At 42.2% G+C, this 20343-nt stretch overlaps 3 protein-coding genes across 3 annotated transcripts in view; 1 reads left to right on the top strand and 2 right to left on the bottom strand.

The window, feature by feature from the left end:
* cdk16 (cyclin-dependent kinase 16) overlaps positions 1-7366 on the bottom strand; it is a 21652-nt gene extending 14286 nt beyond the window's left edge. Inside the window, exon 1 of the mRNA XM_017441452.3 lies at positions 7216-7366. The gene's annotated coding sequence lies outside the window, so the exon portion shown is untranslated. The remainder of the gene's footprint in view (positions 1-7215) is intronic.
* A 324-nt stretch (positions 7367-7690) lies between these two features.
* On the bottom strand, positions 7691-13153 carry abt1 (activator of basal transcription 1). The gene is made up of 5 exons (XM_017441457.3): positions 13035-13153; positions 11922-12197; positions 11583-11758; positions 9785-9970; positions 7691-8823 (listed from the first exon to the last, which is right to left on the bottom strand). Exons 2-5 carry the CDS (start codon positions 12184-12186, stop codon positions 8647-8649), a joined length of 804 nt encoding a protein of 267 aa, XP_017296946.1. The 5' UTR covers positions 12187-12197; positions 13035-13153; the 3' UTR covers positions 7691-8646.
* A 987-nt stretch (positions 13154-14140) lies between these two features.
* Positions 14141-18411, top strand: rad51c (RAD51 paralog C). Its single transcript, XM_017441456.3, has 4 exons — positions 14141-14301; positions 15753-15978; positions 17292-17508; positions 17730-18411. Exons 1-4 carry the CDS (start codon positions 14184-14186, stop codon positions 18195-18197), a joined length of 1029 nt encoding a protein of 342 aa, XP_017296945.1. The 5' UTR covers positions 14141-14183; the 3' UTR covers positions 18198-18411.
* The last annotated feature ends 1932 nt before the right edge of the window (positions 18412-20343 follow it).

The following is a 20343-nucleotide window of genomic DNA, read 5'->3' on the forward strand; positions in this document are numbered from 1 at the left end:
GGGTCAGTCTGACGGGTCAGTCTGACGGGTCAGTCTGACGGGTCAGTTGACAGGTCCGTTGACGGGTCAGTCTGACGGGTCAGATGACGGGTCAGTCTGACGGGTCAGTTGACGGGTCAGTTGACGGGTCAGTCTGACAGGTCAGTCTAACGGGACCAGTGTGGTTCTTGCTCAGTGAGCGTTAATGTGAAGGATGTAGTTTTTACAGACTCCACAGGCACCACTGTTTGTTTGTTGTCAGTGAGTCAACATATTGGATTTTTTTGGGTGTTTGTTTCTAGGTATTTATTTGTGCTCAGGTGTTTATTTGTTGTTAGATGTTTATTTTGTGGTCAGGTGTTTGGTTTGTATTTGAGTAATTTATTGTGAATTGTTTCCTTTTAAACAAAAGCTGTTTAAGCTGTTAGTCGGTGAGTTTATGTGAGCTCACAAAGTGATGACAACAGCGTTTTTCTTCTTCTTCTGCTCGGCTGCGACCAGTGCTGCTGTCCGGCTGCAGGTTGCGGTGGAGAACGGAGGTCTTGTGAGTCAACATTAAAGCCACTTGATCAGCAGTTTCACTTCTGCAAACTGTTCCAAGAACAGCTGAAAATACCTCTGAAGATGGTCAGGGTGCAGTGAAGCAATACCTGACACACAGACAGTGTCAGAAGCACTTTGTGTGTCTGAGGGTGATGATGGACAAACACCTTTAAAGGTTTTACTATGAAACAAAGATTCTGTCACTGGAACCTTTATTAGGTTTAATGTAGACTGGTGTTGTCATAATAAATGTTCAAACATTTGATTCATTTTATTTTGGGGAAGTTAACCTGCAGTAGAAACAAATATTTTTTCTATTTTTACAAATAAAGTGCTTGTGTTCATGGGGAGCTACCCACTTGACCACATGTAGATGAATCATATTTGATCCGATGTTCCAGAGGTCCTAACAATAACTTTATGAGTTTGAGAAAACTTTCAGTCAGCCTTATTCTAATGTGAATTCTGGCCCGGTATCAAGTCGGTGTCAGGTTCGGTTCTGGCTCCATTTTAGCTCAGTTTGCTGTTTTGCTGCCTCTCTGTTCTAGGAACTGAAACCTGTCCACAGATTTTGGTTCATCTGCTGCTGATCCAGATGAGGTGAATTCTGCTAGTAGACTCAAACCCCAGCTGATCAAGGAAGATTGCTGTCCATCTTGGTTCTGGTTCTGCTGGAGGTTTCAGTCATTTCTTTCCACTGTTGCCAATCTGCTTGCTCCAGACAGGGTAATGACTCAAAGCAAAGATCTGGTTTAATCTGCTGTTTTACCTGGACAAAGATTTTACTTGTTAGCATTTTAAAATGACAGAATCAGCTTGATTTGTTCTGTAACTGGGTGCTGCAGGAGTAGGTGGTGCTGGGGTCACTTTTGGGTCCAGTCCCTGTACCAAAGCCAGAGCTGTCTCTGCGTTCTTGAAGAAATTGGAGTTGTGTCTTGTCTCCAGTCCTATTTGAAGCCTTCATGAACAGAATCTTAAAGAGAAGTCAGAGAGAAAATGGGGTCTGATTAGAGGAGACCTGGGTATTGTCTCTGCTTTTTGCAGATGATGTAGTTCTGTCAGAGTCATCGTGCCATGACCTCCAGCTTAAACTGGGACAGTTTAGGTGGAATGCTTGTTCAGCACCAGAACCTGGTGTCTGAAATGATCTTCCTCTGTAGGGTTGGCCTGGCTCAGCCTTTGAGATAAGGTAAAGAGATCAATCATCCACGGAGAGCTTGCTTCTCTTCATTGAAAAGAACCCGCTGAGGAGGTTCAATCACCTCCTGGAGATTTTCCAGGCATGTCCCACTGGGACGTGGCAGAACCAGAACACTTTGGAGGGATTATCTCTTCTCTGGTCTGGGAACACCTTGTGATCCCCCAGGAGGAGCTGGAGAAGGAAGTCCTGGTTCCGTCCTGGACCTGTTACCTCCACCAGAGTACAGATAAGAAGAAAATAGATGGATGGATGAATGACTAATTAGATTTGATTTAGATCTTTTCTGTTTTTGTCCTGAGATGACTTTAGTTGTGGATTGGAATTATTTAAATAAAGTGAACTGACTAGAACCCAACAGGTCCAGAACTTGCAGTGCTCATGTGCTGCTGATCTGACAGCGCAGAAGAAGAAGTACGAGGGATGTTTGTTGAAGCAGGAAGTTAAAAAACTTGCAGTCATGAATTATTTTCAGAGAAAAGTTTTTTGTAGGAAGAAGGTATTCATTGGATGGATATAATAACTTCTCTTCCTCTTTTTCTGTTTTTGTAAGTATTCATCCTCCACTTGGTAAGATGAATAATTCAGACATTTGGAATACCCCCTCTCCATCCCCTCCCCCAGAAGCTGTAAGCCCTTAAACTGCCTCATCAGACTCAGCGTCTCAATCCATTATTCACACTTAAAGTCTGACTTTCTCTCAAGGCAGCCTATGTTTTTATGGTGTATCATGACACCCCCCACAGCAGCCTCAGAGGCCAGTGCTTAATTGATTACTCACAGACAGATGAAGTTTGATGTGTAACGAGACTGAGTTCAGACAATAGAAAAGTTTTAGTGTTCACACATCAGGCCTGAAACCACAAGTTGTTCACACCTCTGCCCTCCTTCTTCTCACACACACGATATCAGTGTCTTATCAGAGGGCAGCAGCTCTTATTTTTACGGAGTTTGTCTAATCAGGCGACGCACCGAGGCTGAGGTGAGGCTTCAACGGACGCTCTGCTGCTGATAAACCTAACGTTAAGCTCAGAGCTCAGCACACCTCCTCCACGTCTGAGTTAGATCATATTTCCTGAAAGCAGATCATCAGGAATCAGTGAGAAACAAATCCTTCGTCATCAATCAGCCGATCTCAACCTGAACAACACAGCAGCCGAGGATCCTCATGTTTGAGAAAACAGAAGGATACTGAGGTGCAGCATAGGACCCAGTGTTAATCCTTTAAAACACATTATTTCTTTAAGATAAAAGTCTTTAAAAGCACAGTCAGCTGCACTGCTCAGAAATGCCATTTAACACCAAGTACAGCGTTTTAAAAAACAGGCTCGTGATTTAGGAGAACAACCCTTCTGTCAGTTTTGTCAGAAATAATCAGACTGTTGAAGTTGTTTTCAGTCATTAACACAGAGAAGAGAAAAGCTGTGGAGTCAGATACTCTGCTGTAAAAATAAGAAAACACCATTCAAGCTTCAGCTATAGTCTGTTAACTGAAACAGCTGTTTGTTTTCCAGCTTTCAGAGGAAAATAAGCTGCTGTCAGCAAAACATTTTCATCAGCATCATCTGAGGGTCAAACAGGACCCAAACACTTTATTAGACTTTATTTACTGTCATCGGGACACAGCGGATCCAAAAGACTTTAAAAACCAAAACTAACGTTCTCAACTACAGAACAGAAATCCAGTAAAGGATTAAATCCAAAGTGAATTTTAAGTTTACTGTCTCTTTACTCTCATATGAGACCAACACGTGACAAAAAGACTGAAACATCAGGAATTTTTTTTTAATAAATGACTGACATATTTTTATTAAATCAAAAAGAGTTGTGATAAACTTAAACACTTTTTGCTGTATTTTTATTTAAATTTGTCAGTATTCATGAAATTTTGGATATTGTTAATTAATTATTTAAATTTTATTAATCCACCATGTGATATAATGTTTGTAATATTGTTATTACATAATTAAACAATTTAAATAAAATAAAACCAAGATTTGAAGGAAAAACAGGTTTCAAAGAGTCCTACTATAAATTGAAGTGCACTGTATTGCTGATTTTATTTATTTGTTTATTATCTATTATCCTACTATTAGCCTACATTTAAATAAATACTTTCTTTGTTATTTTAGGTGAAAGTTCAAGAAGCAATTTGCTGTTCTTTTAGTGTTAAAAAACAACATTTCTATTCAAACCAAACCAAAATATTTATGATTATTTATTCTTTTTTACATAATTGAGCAGCCCTAGCTCAAAGAATATGTGTCACTGTGAATTTCATTGGCTGATAAAGTGTGATTAAGTGTGGTTTTGATTGGCTGATGATCAGGATGCAGAAAACAGGTGAACTGTTTAAACTGATCTAAGATCTGTTTTACTTTTAGACAATAAAACATAAAATGGCTGAAAGTGATGTGATCTGATCTAAGATCAGTTTTATTGCATCAGTAAGAAATCAGCAGTGCAGAATGGCCTGGGATGGTATGATGAAGATGGGGAGGGGAAAGGTCTTAATCCTGCCTTGACTGTGTCCCGCTCTGCTTTATAATGTTAGTATTGTCCTTTATGGGGCATTTTAGAGCCTGAAACTCCACACTTTGTTTTTAATGTAACTGTGAATCTGCTGAACTGATGGAGAACATAATGCTGTTCCCAACACTGTTTTACAGTGTAAAACTAACGCTTTACCTGAAATATACCTGAAAGACTTTCAGGAAGTCAAGAGACTCATTGATCAAGACCATTTTACACAATTACAAGAAAATCTGTGTTTGGAAGGAAATTATAAAGAGATGAGGACTGGATCAGGACAGTTGGATGTTGTACAGTGTCTGTTCCCTAACAGTCACCTGACAGACTCAGCTCTTCCTGCGTCACCTGTTTCTGAACCCGTGGCAGCTTGTTGCCATGGCAGCTGGCCCCCTCCACCCCCAGCTGGTGCTCAGGTGTAAGACAGTTGTATGCTGAATACATTAACCCCTGACATTCACCTGTCAGGCACAACTCTTTACACCCATTTCTGAACCTGTAGAAGTTTGTTGCCATGGCAGCCGTCTCCCTCCTCCCCCTCAGCTGGTGCTCAGGTGAAAAACTGAGGGGAAGGAGGAGACGGTGAGGAAGAAGAAGAAGCAAAGCAGCATTCACAGTCTGTGGCAGCAAGTCGCAGGAAGAGGACGCAGCACCTGGACAAAGCGTGTTGGTTTTAACACGCCAGCGCCTTGGAGCCCCGCCACTTGACTCCGGAGGATTGATATCTGGTGATGAAGGTTTGACTGCAGGTTTGATACGCTGCTGAGTCATTGCTCAAGCTGATTAGATCGGTCCGGTTTTTGTTCGGGTTACATGACAGCGATCAGAGGTGGGAAGAGGAAACAGAAAACAGGGCCGTTTGTGTTGTTGTCNAGATCGGCTCTGAGCCCCTTCTTGTTTGCTCTGGTGATGGACAGACTAACAGATGAGGACAGGCAGGAGTCCCCGTGGACTATGATGTCTGCAGATGATGTGATCTGTGGAGAGAACAGGGAACAGGTGGAAGAGAACCTGGAGAGGTGGAGGTAATAAAGTCAGCCGTAGGAAGACAGAGTACCTGTGTGTGAATGAGAAGGAGGCAGGTGGAACAGTTAGGCTACAAGGTCAGAGGTCACAAAGGTGCAGGACTTCAAGGACTTAGGGTCCACTGGACAGGAAAACAGGGAGTGTGGTAAAGAGGTGAAGAAAAGAGTCCAGGCAGGACAGAGTGGATGGAGAAAAGGTTCAGGAGTGATTTCTGACAAAAAGGTCACTTTGGACCAGGTGGGGAAATACCTCAAGAGGACAAAGGTCAGAAAAGCAGAAGAGTGCTCAGGGAGTGTGCAGACCAGGTCAGTGAGGTGGTGCTGTACATACTCAACCTGAGCCTTTCTCTGGAGAAAGTTCCGGCCATGTAGAAGACTTCTGATGTGGTGTCTGTTCCCAAAACAGCTCACCCCAGAGAGCCAAGCCACTACAGGCTCGTCACCCTGACCACTCACCTCATGAAGATCCTGGAGAGGATCGCCCCCTACGTACACACCCAGATGAGTTCTGTGTACGACCCCCACAGTTTGCATACTGACCTGGCGTAGGGATTGATGACGCCATCACCTACCTCTTACACTGGGCACCATCTCACGTGGAGTCCCCCAGGAGCACTGTGAGAGTCATGTTCTTTGACTTCTCAGATGCTTTTAACACTACCCAGTCATCACTGCTGAGGGTAAGATGGAGGAGGTGTGTGGACCATCATCTGTCTGTGGGGTGCAGGGCTGTGTGTCAGATACGGTGGTCTGAAGCACAGGGATTCCCCAGGGGATGGTACTCTCACCGTTCCTTTTTGCCTTTTACACCTCAGACCTCACCCACAACTCCACACTCTGCCATCTACAGAAACGAGCAATGACACTACCATTGTGAGCTGTGTGTTAGAGGAGAATAAGCAGGAGTACAGGGGGGGGTTTCTCAGACTTTGTGGATTGGTGTGAGTAGAACCACCTGATTCTGAACCCCATAAGACCAAGAAGCTTCTGTTTGATTTCCACAGGAAACCTTCTCCCCCACACACCAGTGAACATCCAGGGCTCAGTCACTGAGACAGTCGACTCATTTAAGTACAGGATGTTCACCTCAACAACAGACTGGACTGACAACACTAACCCTCGGTACAGGAAGGGCCAGAGTCAGCTGCACCTGCTGAGGAGACTGAGGGCCTCCAGGGCTTTAGGTCACTGTGGTGGCCTCTGCAGTGTTCGGTGTCAGGGAGGGGACAGCATGAACAGAGACAGGATGATTAGGAGAGCCAGCTCTGTCCACAGGTGTCCCTCCGGGGGGTGGGGGACAGAAGGATGCTGGCTAAGCTAACATCCATCATGGTGTCCATCATCCTCCACCCCCTGTACAACCCCGAAGTCTCTGAGCAGCTCCTGCAGGAAGGAGGCCTCCTGAAGGTCCTTCCTGCTCACGGCCATCAGAACAAATAACTGTAAGAATCTCATCACTTTACATTTTCTCCTCTGCTTTTATTTTACTTTCATGGACACCAGTCACATCAATCATAAGATCACTTTCTGCAGTATACTTGTACATTCATTCCTGTAAATATACAGCTTGTGAATTCTTTTTTCTGTGAACTTTATTTGTCATGATTTGCAGATTGTTCCGTTATTACTGTGACATCGGAATGAAAAAAAAAGTCTTATCTTAACTGACTCCAGTTTCTATCCTGGACCAGCTTTACGTTGCTTTTACGTTTCAGAAATTCAAATTCCAAAATGACCATCGTTTCTGTACGATCTGAAAAAAATAAAATAAAATTTAAATTAAGTTTGTGCTCCTTACGGATAACAAGTGGCTCCGTCTACATCTTGGATATCTGCAGCAGGCTCCGTGTATTTCCTGCAGGGCCGCTACGCCGGTACCGGTTCCGTCTGTTTCTAACGGTTACCGGAACACCGACAAGGCCGGCGGAGGTCGGTACTCACCGGCAGCAGACGACCAGCTCTGTCCCGGTTTGTCCCGGGTTCTCCGTGGCTCGGTTCAGTCTAAAGAAGTCTTGGATCAGTCCGTCTCCCAGAAATCTGCCGCCATGTTGCTGCTGCGCGATGACGCCGCATGCCCCGCCCCTTCCGGTGCTGGCGTTTGTAAACAGACTTTTTTCCTTGTGGGAGTACACAGCGTACACGCGCACGCGCACACGCATTAACATCTCACACTGGAAGTGATTGAGAAGCTGCAGAGTTTTATGAAACCTGGCCTCTTCCCATTAGAAAACTTTTTATATTTTCACTTTGGAACATGTAGATCAAAGGGCTTTATACAAAAGAAACTGACAAAAAAAAAATTACAAAAGACATTTAAAAATCAAACAAAAATCACGATGCAATGTAAAAAGAGTAAGATGTAATCAGTTACAATTTAAAAATAAAAATGACAAATATATGTCCAAAAGACCAAAGGCAGAGTTAATAAACATGCAGTTTAATAAAAGTTGCATAGAAGGTGACAAGGACAGAAAAACAGAAGAATTTGCCATAAATGTCCTACAACTATCACAAGTTTAAAACAATCTGAGCAAGCTGTATCCATTAGCCATTTCAAAAAGAAACGTTTTATGTTTGATCTCTAAAAAAGTAATTTGTGTATGCTTCTCAAACAGATGGGAACTGATTCCAGAACAGAGAAATCTGAGAACCAAAGGCTCTGCCCTCAGTTCTAATACAGGAAACAAACAGCAAGAAACCATGCACTCTGACACCTAAGTCCTATCTTGGGAATGTAAAGGACAGGGAGAACTTTAGGATATGACAAGGTCTGGTTACTCAGAACTTCTAAAAGAACTGTTTAATATGTGAATGAAAAGACAAATGTTGAGCAAAAAAACCTCTGAGATTCAGTAAAGGAGGACTTGAGGCCAAGGTAACACCATCAAGAGAAACTGGGAGGGGTGCAATGTTACTGAGATTCTTCTGAAGACAATCATTTCTGTTTTCTCCAAGTTTAATAATAAGTAATTATTAGCCATCCAGGTCCTGTCCTTGGATCTAGCAGACATGTTGATGGTTTGGAAGAATCTATTATTTTTAATAATTCAGAGAGCTCAATAGAACAAAAACAGTCCAAACACCAATCAGGTTCTAGTGATATTTCTAAAGCTGCAAACCCAAACCCTAGACACGGATCAGGGTCTACTGTAAACTTTACTTAGTTATTTTATAAGATGCTGACTTTGACAAATCAGAGAAAATAACAGATAAAAGTACAACAATCTTTATTCACAACTTTTAGGTGTTTCAAAAGCAGCTTATTAAATATTTTCTGGCTTCATCCATTTCATCGTCCGTCTGCATTTGATTGGTCAGAAAACGGGGGTGTTAATATTAGTTTTATGTTTCAGCCAAACTGTCTGTCAGCTGTTACTCTGATTGGTTGGAGTTAAAAATCTTCACCAGCAGCGAGACATTTGATTCGCTCTTCTGCTGCAGGAGGCGGGCCTTGTCTAGGTCCTTCTGGGTAACAGAATTTTTCTTCTTCCTCTTCTGAAACTCCTCCTCTGTTGGTCGCTGAGTAAAGTCCCACATTTTCTCATCCATCTGAGAACAAATAAACAAACAAAAAAATGTTTATCCATAAACTGAATAAACTACTCAGAACAGAGGAAATTGAGTTTTCAGTTACAATGAGTTCCATTAACTCTGAATGTCTTAACCTTGAGTTAAGAGTGTGGTCATGTGCAACAAAAAGCCACAATCAGTGGAGCCCCGATATTCCAATTCAATCTGGCAACCAGAGGAAAACAGATCCAGGCCATTTCTGAATACCAAGCACTCAAAGTTCAGCTGAAAGTACATATCCAAGAGCTTTAATTAAACCGTTTTTCTTTTTGATTAAATCAAATAATATCAGGTCTGGATAAATTAGTTAAAATTTTATAATAATATCAAATACATACTAAATGTTTTAATTTTAAATAAAATTAAAAATATTACTTCTCAACCTGTCTCTGACCAAATGTTTAAAACAATGTATGATTATGATAATATTGTATGATTTTTATTTTTTAACGTCAAACACTAACACGCAGAATCAGGAAAGACAACAAAGAAATTCAATGTTAAAAAACTTAATGTTGCTGCTGTACTAATGTTTCAAGAGAAACACTGAAAAAAATCTGAAATGAAAAATATTTCCATCAGAGAGGTGATCTTGGTTTATAGATGATCCATCAAAGGGTTTTACAGCTCAGTCCGCCTGCCAATGAGTACATTTAAAACAAAAATAGATTTTAAATCATGAATTATATTTACTCGCTTTAAACATTATTTTAAAAGATCTGTTTTTCCTGAAGTTGCCTTGCTCAGTGGGTATTGGGGCTCCACTGACTGCAGCTTTTTACTGCCTTTGTGCATGTTCTTAACTCGAAGTTAAGATACTCAGAGTTAGTTGAACTCATTGTAATCAGCCTTTCCGGAACTAACTGTCCTGAGTAAGTTAATGCAGAGTTTATGACTGAGTTCATTGAACTTCTTTCTGAAATCCCCCCGTTGCATTTACCTGTTCACCATCTCTCTGCCTCTTCTTCCTCATTTTGTCCAGGTGAGTGCTCTTCTCCACATTGTTCAGATAAAAGTTTGTTTCCCTCTTGGCTTGAGAGACTTCAGCGCGGAGTCGCTGCTGCAGCACCGTCTGCTCATAGGCCAGCCTCTCGCTCAGGTGAGTCCACTGGAACCTGTGCAGGTACTTCACAGAAAAAAACACACAAGTGGACTTTCAAAAGTCATCTTCTCGAGGCTAACACATAAACCATGATTCCTTGAAAAGTTTTTACATCAGGCTAGAGCTTCAGAATAACTCTGCTGAATGGTTTTTGAGTCACAATTTAAACTAACGCCTCACAAATTAAGCCTAAGTTCATTAATAAAAGGCAACAGAACTTCCTTAAACAAGAAAGAAAGTCCACTTTCCCTTTTAAAATTTACAGAAAAATGTCATGGAAAACTGGAAACATCACTCAAGCAGCAAAACAAAGAGATGAAAACTGTTTTCAGACAGTTTCAGCAGGGTCTCCCCCAGCGGGCCACTTGTTTATTGTAAAATACGTTTATTTTCCACCCGCATCAACTTGACGCATTGATCACCATGCGAGGGCGCGCGCGCCAACAATGATGCAGTCACGCTGTCCCCACGCGATGTCACGTTGCGTGGTCGTGCACCTCCCAGTTTTTGTAACTTGCCGCAGACCACGCCACGCTCCATTCAAAACGGACGATTTCGCTGCTCTAGCGGAGCTGGTTCGCCTGTATCAGCATTTCTATGATCCGTCTGTGAGAGATCACAAACATAATCAAACAGCTCAAAACAAAGGAGATTACTGCTGCAGCCGATAAAAAGGAGTGTTTATAGAAACATTAGTCCTATGATGGGCCAATCACAACTAAAGCAAATAAATTAATAAAAGTCAAACTGAATGCTTTAAGTTTAAACATCCGCTCTGTACCACAGCCAGAAAATCTGCTCTCTGATTTTTTTTAACCATATTTCCTCTGGTTATGTAGCGTACTGCCCCCTGAATACTGCACCGATGTAAGCACCAAGAATAAACACCTCCACCGCGAACAGCCACCTACCACCGGGCTGAGCCTCTTTTCTGGGGGAAACCCTGTTCAGGGTTTCTGAAGAGGCTCGTTTTCTATTTTCATTCCCAGCACAGTTTGGAACAATAAAGGTATTATTCCAACACAGATCAGAATGATGAAGGACTCATTTCCACTACAGATAGAAATCATTCCCAACACAGACCAGAGTGCTAAAGGAACATTCCCACCATAGATAAAAAGACAAAGGAAAATTTTGAGCACAGACTAGAATACCAAGGGAACTATTCCCAGAAAAGACTAAAAAGCTAAAGAAACCATTCCAGCCACAAATCAGGACAATAAAAAAGTTCTTGTCTTAAACTCCAGTAAAAACATATCTGCTGTGTTTGTACAACTAGCTCCCATCATATCACTGATGTGTGAGAAAAACTCTGTTCAGACTGACACACCTGGGAACACACATCACATGACCGGTCACATGCAGCAGCCTTGTTGATTACAGCTGTTATATAGAAGCATGTCACGTGTCACTCAAGCCTTCAACCAATAGGAACACACGTAGGTAACATCAGAAAAATCTTTAAACATCTGAAGATGCATCATTTTCTGTCATCGTAATATTTAGTTAGTTCCAGCAGACATTAATGAGCCAATCAGCTATACAGCTGCAAATTAGTGTTGATGTCACACGTTGTCAGGCAAACTCTGTTGTCCTGAAACATATTAAACTAAATGGACGGAGAAGCAGATTTTACCTTTATGTTCCAGAGATCAGAGAAGAATCTCTGGCGCCTCCTGGTTCCCATCGGCGTGTTGTGAAGTGACGCTGCTACTCTCTTTGCTATTCGCTTGTCTCTAAACTCCACCCACCCTTCAACGAAGTTGCACCTTCTTGTGCCAGACTTTTTCTTCTTTCTCCTCACCTGTCGGTCTGAAGATCCCAACATCAGACAGATTAATGATCAGGAAGCAGAAAAGAGACAAAATTGCTACATGAGTTGTTATTTTGATAGTTAAGAGTTTTTTGATCTGAGTGTTACCGAGTGTCACAGAGTTAATGGTGCAAGTGTTACAAAGTTTTGACCCACTCCTACCTTCAGGCTGCAAAAAGATGCGTCCGATCTCTCCATAAGCTGACAGCATGTTCCTCAGATGCTTAGGGCGGAGCATCGGAGGAATGTGACCTAGGTAGATGATACCTGGATCCAATTTCCTTTCTTTCTTCTTCTTTACTTCCCCTTCATCTTCATCACTACCCTTTTGGCCTTTAGTTGTCTGCTGCAGCTGCTCCTCCTCCTCATCTTCTTCCATTCTCTGAGTTGGGGTTTTCTGCTGCTCCTCCTCTTCTCCTCTTTTCATCTTTCTTATCACTACAAAGAAACAATTATCATAACAATAAAGATGAATAATATACTTTTCTAGCTTTACAATGGGCTTTCTACTAAATAAATATTTTTGAAGTTAGTGCAGCACAATTTTTTTCCAACTTTCTAGATGCCAGTTTTAAAGTACACAACTCTGAATTAAACCAAGGTGTTAGCTTTCTCTGACTAATCCCTTTCTTTTTCAGAGGGACAACTTTGGACCCGGGTCCAAAATGTTCCACTCTGAGACCCGGGTCCAAAAAGGTCCACTCTGAATCAGAGAATCTGATGCTGTTGTCGTGTAAACAAAAAGTTGAACTGCTCCGTGTTCGCTTACTGTCTGACCGCCTCTTTTAGCTCAGCGGTCTAGTGGGAGAGTGTCCGCCCTGAAACTGGGAGGTCGTGGGTTCAATCCCCGGCCGGGTCATACCAAAGACTGTAACAATGGGACCCATGGCCACCCTGCTTGACACTCAGCATTAAGGGTTGGACTTGGGGGGTTAGATCACCGCTCCCTCAGGGGATGGCTCAAATACGGAGAACAAATTTCACACAGTCAGATGTGTGACAATCAGTGGATCTTTCTCAGAAAAACAAGTTAAATTTAAAAAAATGTTTTGATTCTTTGTTTTTTTTATTTGTTTTCTTAGGTTGGTATGAAACTCGTGCGGCTCTGTAGTGAAGTGTTTACAGCCTTTCTGGGGAGTTCATGTTTACAAAAACTGGAAGGACGGATTAAACTCAGCTACTGATTTGTAAACGTTAGTATTTATCAATAAAAACAAACATTCTTGTTTACAGAAACTCAAACACAAACAGTTACGTCATCAGAACTTTACTCACCTGGTCAATGAGCCGATGATCGAATCCTGATCAGTTTGATCTGAGAACTCAGCCGCCGCTCTTCACGTGCGCTTCCAGGCGCATATGAGTGACGTCACTCGTTGGCCCATTTCCGGTTTCTCATTTCAAAATAAGTTCAAGATAAATGTTTATGTACAGAAACCTTTATTGTCAGCAGTTGCAGAACAAACGAATTATTTAAAAACTCAAATGTATTTTTTAAATAATTTGTATTTATAATGGTATTTTTACATTGATATAATGATAAAATGACTAAAGTTAAAACAAGTTTTTGTTGGAAGATGATTCAATATTTTGTGTTCTCACCATGATACGTGACCAAACTCTTCAGATTCTGTGGAGCTCAGGGCTGGTGGCAGATTCTGACAGAACCAGTTTTACAGCTAAAGAGGACATGGAGGTAGTTGGACAGAGGACACAAAAGACAGTTAGATGGAGGAGGACTCGCTGTGGAGACTCCTGAAAACACAACGACCGAAAGAAAAAGAAGAACAAATAGAAATACTGTGAAGACTCATATGTTGAAAATATTTCAGTGACAGAAAATTCTGAATGTTGTTACTAACAGAGAGCTAACTAAAAAGGCTTTCTGTGAGTTTTGTTTTTAGCACTAATTTAAAAAGAGCCTAGAGAGTGGAGGACATCGGTCCTGGGATCAGAGAGATCTGAAACAACACATGAAGTGTTTCCAACCAACATCTGTAGGTGGATCTGTGTTGGTCCACCTACAGACAGGGCCCTGGTCTGCTCTGTTTCAGCAGGAAATGCGCAAATTCAGCAAGTTTGATAATAAAAGAAATAAAATAATAGGAGACATACAGAATTTACATTTATAACACAAATAAAAACGAATATTTCCCTTATTTTGCTCTTTGTATTTGCCATTGTGACTCCCCTGCCTGCTTCACTAATAACAGCAGAGAAACTAATAAAATATGTTTCATTTAGTCTAATCAGTCCTGAAGTCACCTGTTGACTGTTGAGATTAGATCTGATTGTAAATTTTCATCAGCAGTTTGATAAAAAATAATTGTGACGAACGAGACATTAACATACAGAACTCTCTTACTTTGAAAAGACAAACCGGAATTGGTTTGAGGCGAAAGGCATGCTGGGAAGGCAGTAAAGATGAGGCGGCCGCTCTCCAGTTTAAATCTCGGTACCAACGTGAAGGTGAAACTGGGCCGAGCCGGTTTCCAGTTCACCTCTGACCTGCAGCACCTGAACCCGGAACAACTCAGCCAAGGTACCGCTCAGCTGATTTGGTACCGCTTCACCGAACTCCATCCAAAGATCCACAGATTGAACTTCTTTTTACCGAGTCGCCAGACTCAGTTCATAAAATCATCGATTTAAGTTGTGGCTGTTTGGCAGCTGAACTCCGGAGAAATCTTCAAACTGCTCTGAGTTCAGCCTTTCAGCATCATTAATCCGAACTGATCTCAAACTTATCACACTTATTGATTTAACCCAGTCTGTAGTGATGGTCTGAAAGCTTCATTACTCCAAGCTTTTCAGCAGTCTTCTGGTGACATGGCCTGAAGTCTGAGATGATCTGATCATGGTGTCCTGATGGCAGCTTCTCTACCTTCAGGACCTTCTGTAAATTAACCAGTTTACTATGAGATCATATTGGAACTTATGTACACGCTCTGTTTTTCTAAAGGTTTTTTCTATTTGCATTATTCAACCAGATATTACATTTTTCCACACACATATATATCTATATATAGATAGATGTATCTCACCAGTCAAACGTACACGATTGGCTGAAATCAGTCAGTTTAAAGCATACCCACACAGCTTGCTGGTTTGTTATATTTCGTATAAACACACCATGAATCCCCTCAGTGATTCTTTTTCTTCCAAAACTTTGAGTCAGGTACCAAAGCAGTGACGTAGCTCTGATGATTTCAAAGCTTCGGACGTCATCGATCATGTGACTGCTCAGAGACGGAGCTTTTGAAACTGTGCTGATTTCTTTTGGTGCATGCACCAGAGCCTCAACTTCAAACATCACTACTAGTTTACACCTGACCGAATTTCTGACAGTTGTAGTGTTGCTCATCCGCACACTGTGGTGTCTGAATCAACTGTAGTGAAAGACATTTCTCTTCCCATTCAGGGAGCTTTATCGGTTCAGAACTGGAGAGTGTGGAGTTCCAAGCTTTAAACTGCTTTGTTTCCCTCACAGAGCCAGAAACATTACCACGTAATGTTTTCACAAATTCAGAAAATCCATAATATTTTCCAGAAGATCATTCACGTGTAAATGGAGTCTGACACCTCTTCCTCTGTTTAAGGTTATGTTTAGAGGTCTTAGATTTCAGCTTTTTAAAACTTACAATGATAACCTGTCATGTTCCTTCTTATTTACACCCTCCTGTGAACCAGACAAATCTTGGAACTCCACACTCTCCAGTTTAAAGCTTCACTGATGCAAAGCATATTCAACTACAGAAGTCCAGTTGCTTTGGATTATAAAACAATTTAAACAAAAAAAAAAGGATGTTATAAAAATGGCCTCCTGTTGTATTTTCCTAAACACTTTTAGGACATTTCAAAACGCCAGTCTAAGTGTTGCTGCTGCTGCAAAGGATTATGGGACAGAATGATCTGCCTGAAACATAGCTTTGGTCTTCTTGTAAATAAAGACTGATGAGCTCCTGTACTTCTCTGATTATCATTCTGCTGTAGAGGCCGGAGTTTCCCAGCAGGAGGCGCTGCAGGTGCTGCAGGCTGCGGACACAGGAGGAGGAGGTGGAACCTTTCTGAGCGCCCTGGAGCTCCTGCAGAAGGAGGAGGGCTCCAGGAGCATCGTAACATTCTGCTCACAGCTGGACCATGCTCTTGGAGGAGGACTTCCTGTCGGGAAGACAACAGAAATCTGTGGAGTCCCAGGAATTGGAAAAACCCAGCTGTGGTCAGAAACACAATCAGCTGTTCAAGTTCAATGTTTCAGGAAGTTTCTCACCTCTTAACTTCACATCTTTCACCACTTCTGTTTTTATTCTTTTCTCTGTTGCTTCAGCATCCTCAGCTCATCTGTTTGTATGTTTGTTTACAGCTGGATGTTTTTGATTTTCAGTTTGCTCAGATACGTTTATGTGAAGCTTTTATGATCTGTCTGTACCGTTCTGAGTGAACATATGTTATTGATTTTTAATGTTGTCCTTTTTCTGTCGGAATTAAAACAAACTGAATCTGTTTAACGGAACAAGCAGAGTCTGAATCACTCGGCATAGCTGACCTGAGGCACAAGCAGGCCAAGGGCTTGTTTCCATGTGACTGATCTCCTGGAGATGTTAAAGATTTTCAGACGTTGATTGGAAAAAGTTACACATTTCCACGCTTCTGCTCGTTAAACCTGCTGCAGTTTCCGTGCCAGGCCACTAGTTGGCGCTGATACGAGCAGACACCAGTCTCTGAGCATGTAAACAGGTCCATCCAAAATGGTGAACAGAGGAACTTTAGTTTGGCCTTCCAGGAGGTTGGGTTAGGACTCCATGTTGAACAGGGTGAGGGACATAAACCGCTCTCTGCTCTCTGACCTCTAAAAAGGTCCACTCTGAGACCCGGGTCCAAAAAGGTCCACTCTGAGACCCAGGTCCAAAAAGGTCCTGTCTGAGACCCGGGTTTAAAACGGTCCACTCTGAGACCCGGGTTTAAAACGGTCCACTCTGAGACCCAGGTCCAAAAAGGTCCTGTCTGAGACCCGGGTTTAAAACGGTCCTCTCTGAGACCCGGGTCCACAAAGGTCCACTCTGAGACCCGGGTCCAAAAAGGTCCACTCTGAGACCCGGGTCCAAAAAGGTCCACTCTGAGACCCGGGTTTAAAACGGTCCACTCTGAGACCCGGGGTTTAAAACGGTCCTCTCTGAGACCCGGGTCCAAAAAGGTCCACTCTGAGACCCGGGTCTAAAAAGGTCCACTCTGAGACCCGGTCCAAAATGGTCCACTCTGAGACCTGGGTTTAAAACGGTCCACTCTGAGACCCGGGGTTTAAAACGGTCCTCTCTGAGACCCGGGTCCAAAAAGGTCCACTCTGAGACCCGGGTTTAAAACGTTCCACTCTGAGACCCGGGTTCCGTGTAGACGGCCCCTTACAGACATCTGCAGGTACCCAACTGATGATCAGAACTTCACTCAAACAATATAAAAATAAACAGGAAATAACGTCACTGTATGCTGAACTCTTCTACCCGGTTTTATTCTGTTCTGTTTTAATATCCTCAGCCTCCAGCTGGCTGTGGACGTCCAGCTGCCTCAATGTTTTGGAGGGGTCGAGGGTCAGGTGATCTTTTTGGACACTGAGGGCAGCTTCCTCCTTCAGAGGGTTGTTGATATGAGTGCCGCCGCCGTCAGACACTGCTCCATGTTAGCTGAGGATGAGGAGCAACAAGTCGCCATGACAACCTTCACAGTGGAGAACATTCTGTCCAACATCTTTTTGGTACAACCAGTATAACAGGACCCAGTGGAACCAATCGAACCATTAAGACACAACAAAATAGAAACAATGCAACACAACCCCACAGAACCCTTAGAACCATCACCATGACAACCCAGTGACAGTTTCATGTTGGTTCCATGTTTTTCCTGACTGATGTTTATGTTGCTTTTGTAACCATGTCGCAGCGAATTATAATGGTTCTGATTGGTCATCTGTCTCAGGTGCATTGCCGTGACTACGTGGAGCTGCTGGCTGAACTCCACCTGCTGCCCGCCTTTCTGCAGGAGCGGACCAAGATCCGTCTCCTCATCATTGACAGCGTGACATTACCGTTTCTGCAGCTGTTTGACGATCTGTCACAGAGGACACGCCTTCTACAAGGTCTTGGCCAGAAACTTATTGCCATAGCAACAAATCACAACATTGCGGTTGTCATCACCAATCACATGACCACTCGGCTGAGGGGTGCTCATTCACATCTGGTGCCTGCCCTTGGAGACATATGGGGCCACGCCCCCACCACCAGACTCCTCCTAGAGTGGGAGGGGTCACAGCGGCTGGCGTCCATCCTTAAATCTCCAGGTCACATGGAGACCACCGCCCAATACCAGATCACCTGCGAGGGCTTCAGAGATGCTGCCCAATCAGAGCAGCCACAGAGCAAAAGGTCTCGAACTTTCACCGACTAATCAGCTTCCTGCTCAAGAAACGGGAACTTCTGATTGGACAGGCATGTTCAGCCAATCAGAGTAGATATTCTGAGTTTTGCAGGAGGAGACAGCTGAGGCTCACCTGTCTGTCTGTCAGGTGAGCCTCAGCTCATTGATTGACAGAGTTAACATCATCATGTCACACATGGAACAACTGATCTGATTTATTGTTTATTAAAGTTGAATTCATTAATGAAACAATGTTTTTTTATTCCATTTATTGTTTATTAGTGAAGTGAAATTTATTTATATAGCACTTCTCAGCAACAAGGCGACTCAAAGTGCTTTACAACACAAGAACAAAATTACAGACAGGAAAACTAAACTAAACAACAATCAGGCTAACAATATACAAAATATGAACTAAACCGATAGAAATAAAAACATCAATACAGTATAATACTAAGAGGTACCAAAAAAAGGCCCGCTAACAGCCAACATGATATGATAATATCATTAAAGCTCAGTTCATNTTCTGTTCTTTTATTTATTATTGATGGTATATTCTGACGTGGTTTTGACTTGTATCTGAATTGGTTCTGCCTCGTAATTTGACCTTTTCTGACTTGGGCAGGTTTTTGATGGTGTTTTTTGAGCAGAGTGGTCCTGTCATTCTGTTTTGATGGAGTTTCAGATTATATCCTTTCAGTCCAAAACGTGTGTGTGTTTGGGGTGATAATTATTTTCTGTCTGTGTCAGGTTTGACATATTTTGGTGTTTTGGGTGTTTGGGGCTGGTTGTCCTTGTCTCAGGGGTCCCATCATCGCCCCACAGATATCTTAGAGCACACAGTGAGAGCTCGATTTTACTCTGTTTGATCGGACACTTTTAGCTGTCCAAAGCAGTCCCATCTCTTATTAAAGCTCAGACTGACCCCCTCCACCCACTGGCCCTCTGGATCCCCCTCCTGCTCTTGGTATTTAGCCTCCTCAGCAGATTTGGGCCTAGCCCACAGTGGCTCCCCTTTTTAATTTGCACCTGTTGTGCAGTTGTCCAGGAGGCGAGTGCTGCAGAGACTGCAGACAAAGGTCATATGAACAGAGTAATCGCCCTGTAGCTGGGGGGAGGGGGTGGGGTGTACAGATAAAATCAGCAGCAGGAAGTGGGATAAGATGCAACAAAGGTTCATTACCCTGTAGAAAAAAATAGGCTAAAAATTGCTACTCTTCTGCTAAAGTCCGGTCTGCTGGCTGTTCTCATGATGTTGATTCTCACTCTTCTCAACCCTAACCTCTGTCAGGGTCGAGTTTGCAGCCATGACAAAATGGATACTTAAACAATCTGAAAAAGAGCAGCATTTAAACCTTTAAGGGATGTTCATCCAGGTGTTTTTTACTGAGGAAAATAAAAATTTAATATTCACGCATTTAACACAAAATTAGATCAAATAAAGCAGGTCAATAATGGTGGAATGAGCCTGGAATCTGTATTTCTAATCTATGTCCAGTGTAAAGATTTGCAGTGAAATTTATTTATATAGCACTTTTCAGCAGCAAGGCAATCCAAAGTGCTTTACAAACATGAATAAACTTTCCTCTAAGAGGAAGCATTTGAACAAAACAAAGTAATTTTAGCTAATAGTAAGTTTGGTATAACTATAGCAGGTAATTTGAGTAAACTAACAAACATGAATAAACTTTCCTCTAAGAGGAACTATTTAAAAATATCAAGAATACTAATCAAAAAGCAGTTCTAGAATACAGACAGTATCAAATACAAGTCATCTGTCAGATGTTTACGAGTGATCTGTAAGAAGGTAACGAGTGAGCCACCAGCAATTAACAAAAGTTAACATGTGACCTGGCAGTTGTTAACAAGTGATCTATCTGAAGCCAATTAGTCGTATATCAGAAATTCACCAGAGATCTGTCAGGTAGTAATGAGTGAACTTAACAGATGTTAATGAGTAATTCTTTAGATACTATGAGGTAAAGTGTGAAACGTGAGTAAGTGAGGATCAGATGTTATTGAGGAACGACATTAGAGTTATCTGTGAAATGTTAGTGATCTGTTAGATGTTACCAAGTAATCTTTCAGACGGTAATGTCAACAAGTGAGCTGTCAGATGGTAACAAAATGATGTGTCAAATGTTAAGGAGTGATGAGTAACACACTGATCAATGGT

Source organism: Kryptolebias marmoratus, linkage group LG6 (genome assembly GCF_001649575.2).
Source record: "Kryptolebias marmoratus isolate JLee-2015 linkage group LG6, ASM164957v2, whole genome shotgun sequence".
In the NCBI taxonomy this organism is placed as follows: domain Eukaryota; kingdom Metazoa; phylum Chordata; class Actinopteri; order Cyprinodontiformes; family Rivulidae; genus Kryptolebias; species Kryptolebias marmoratus.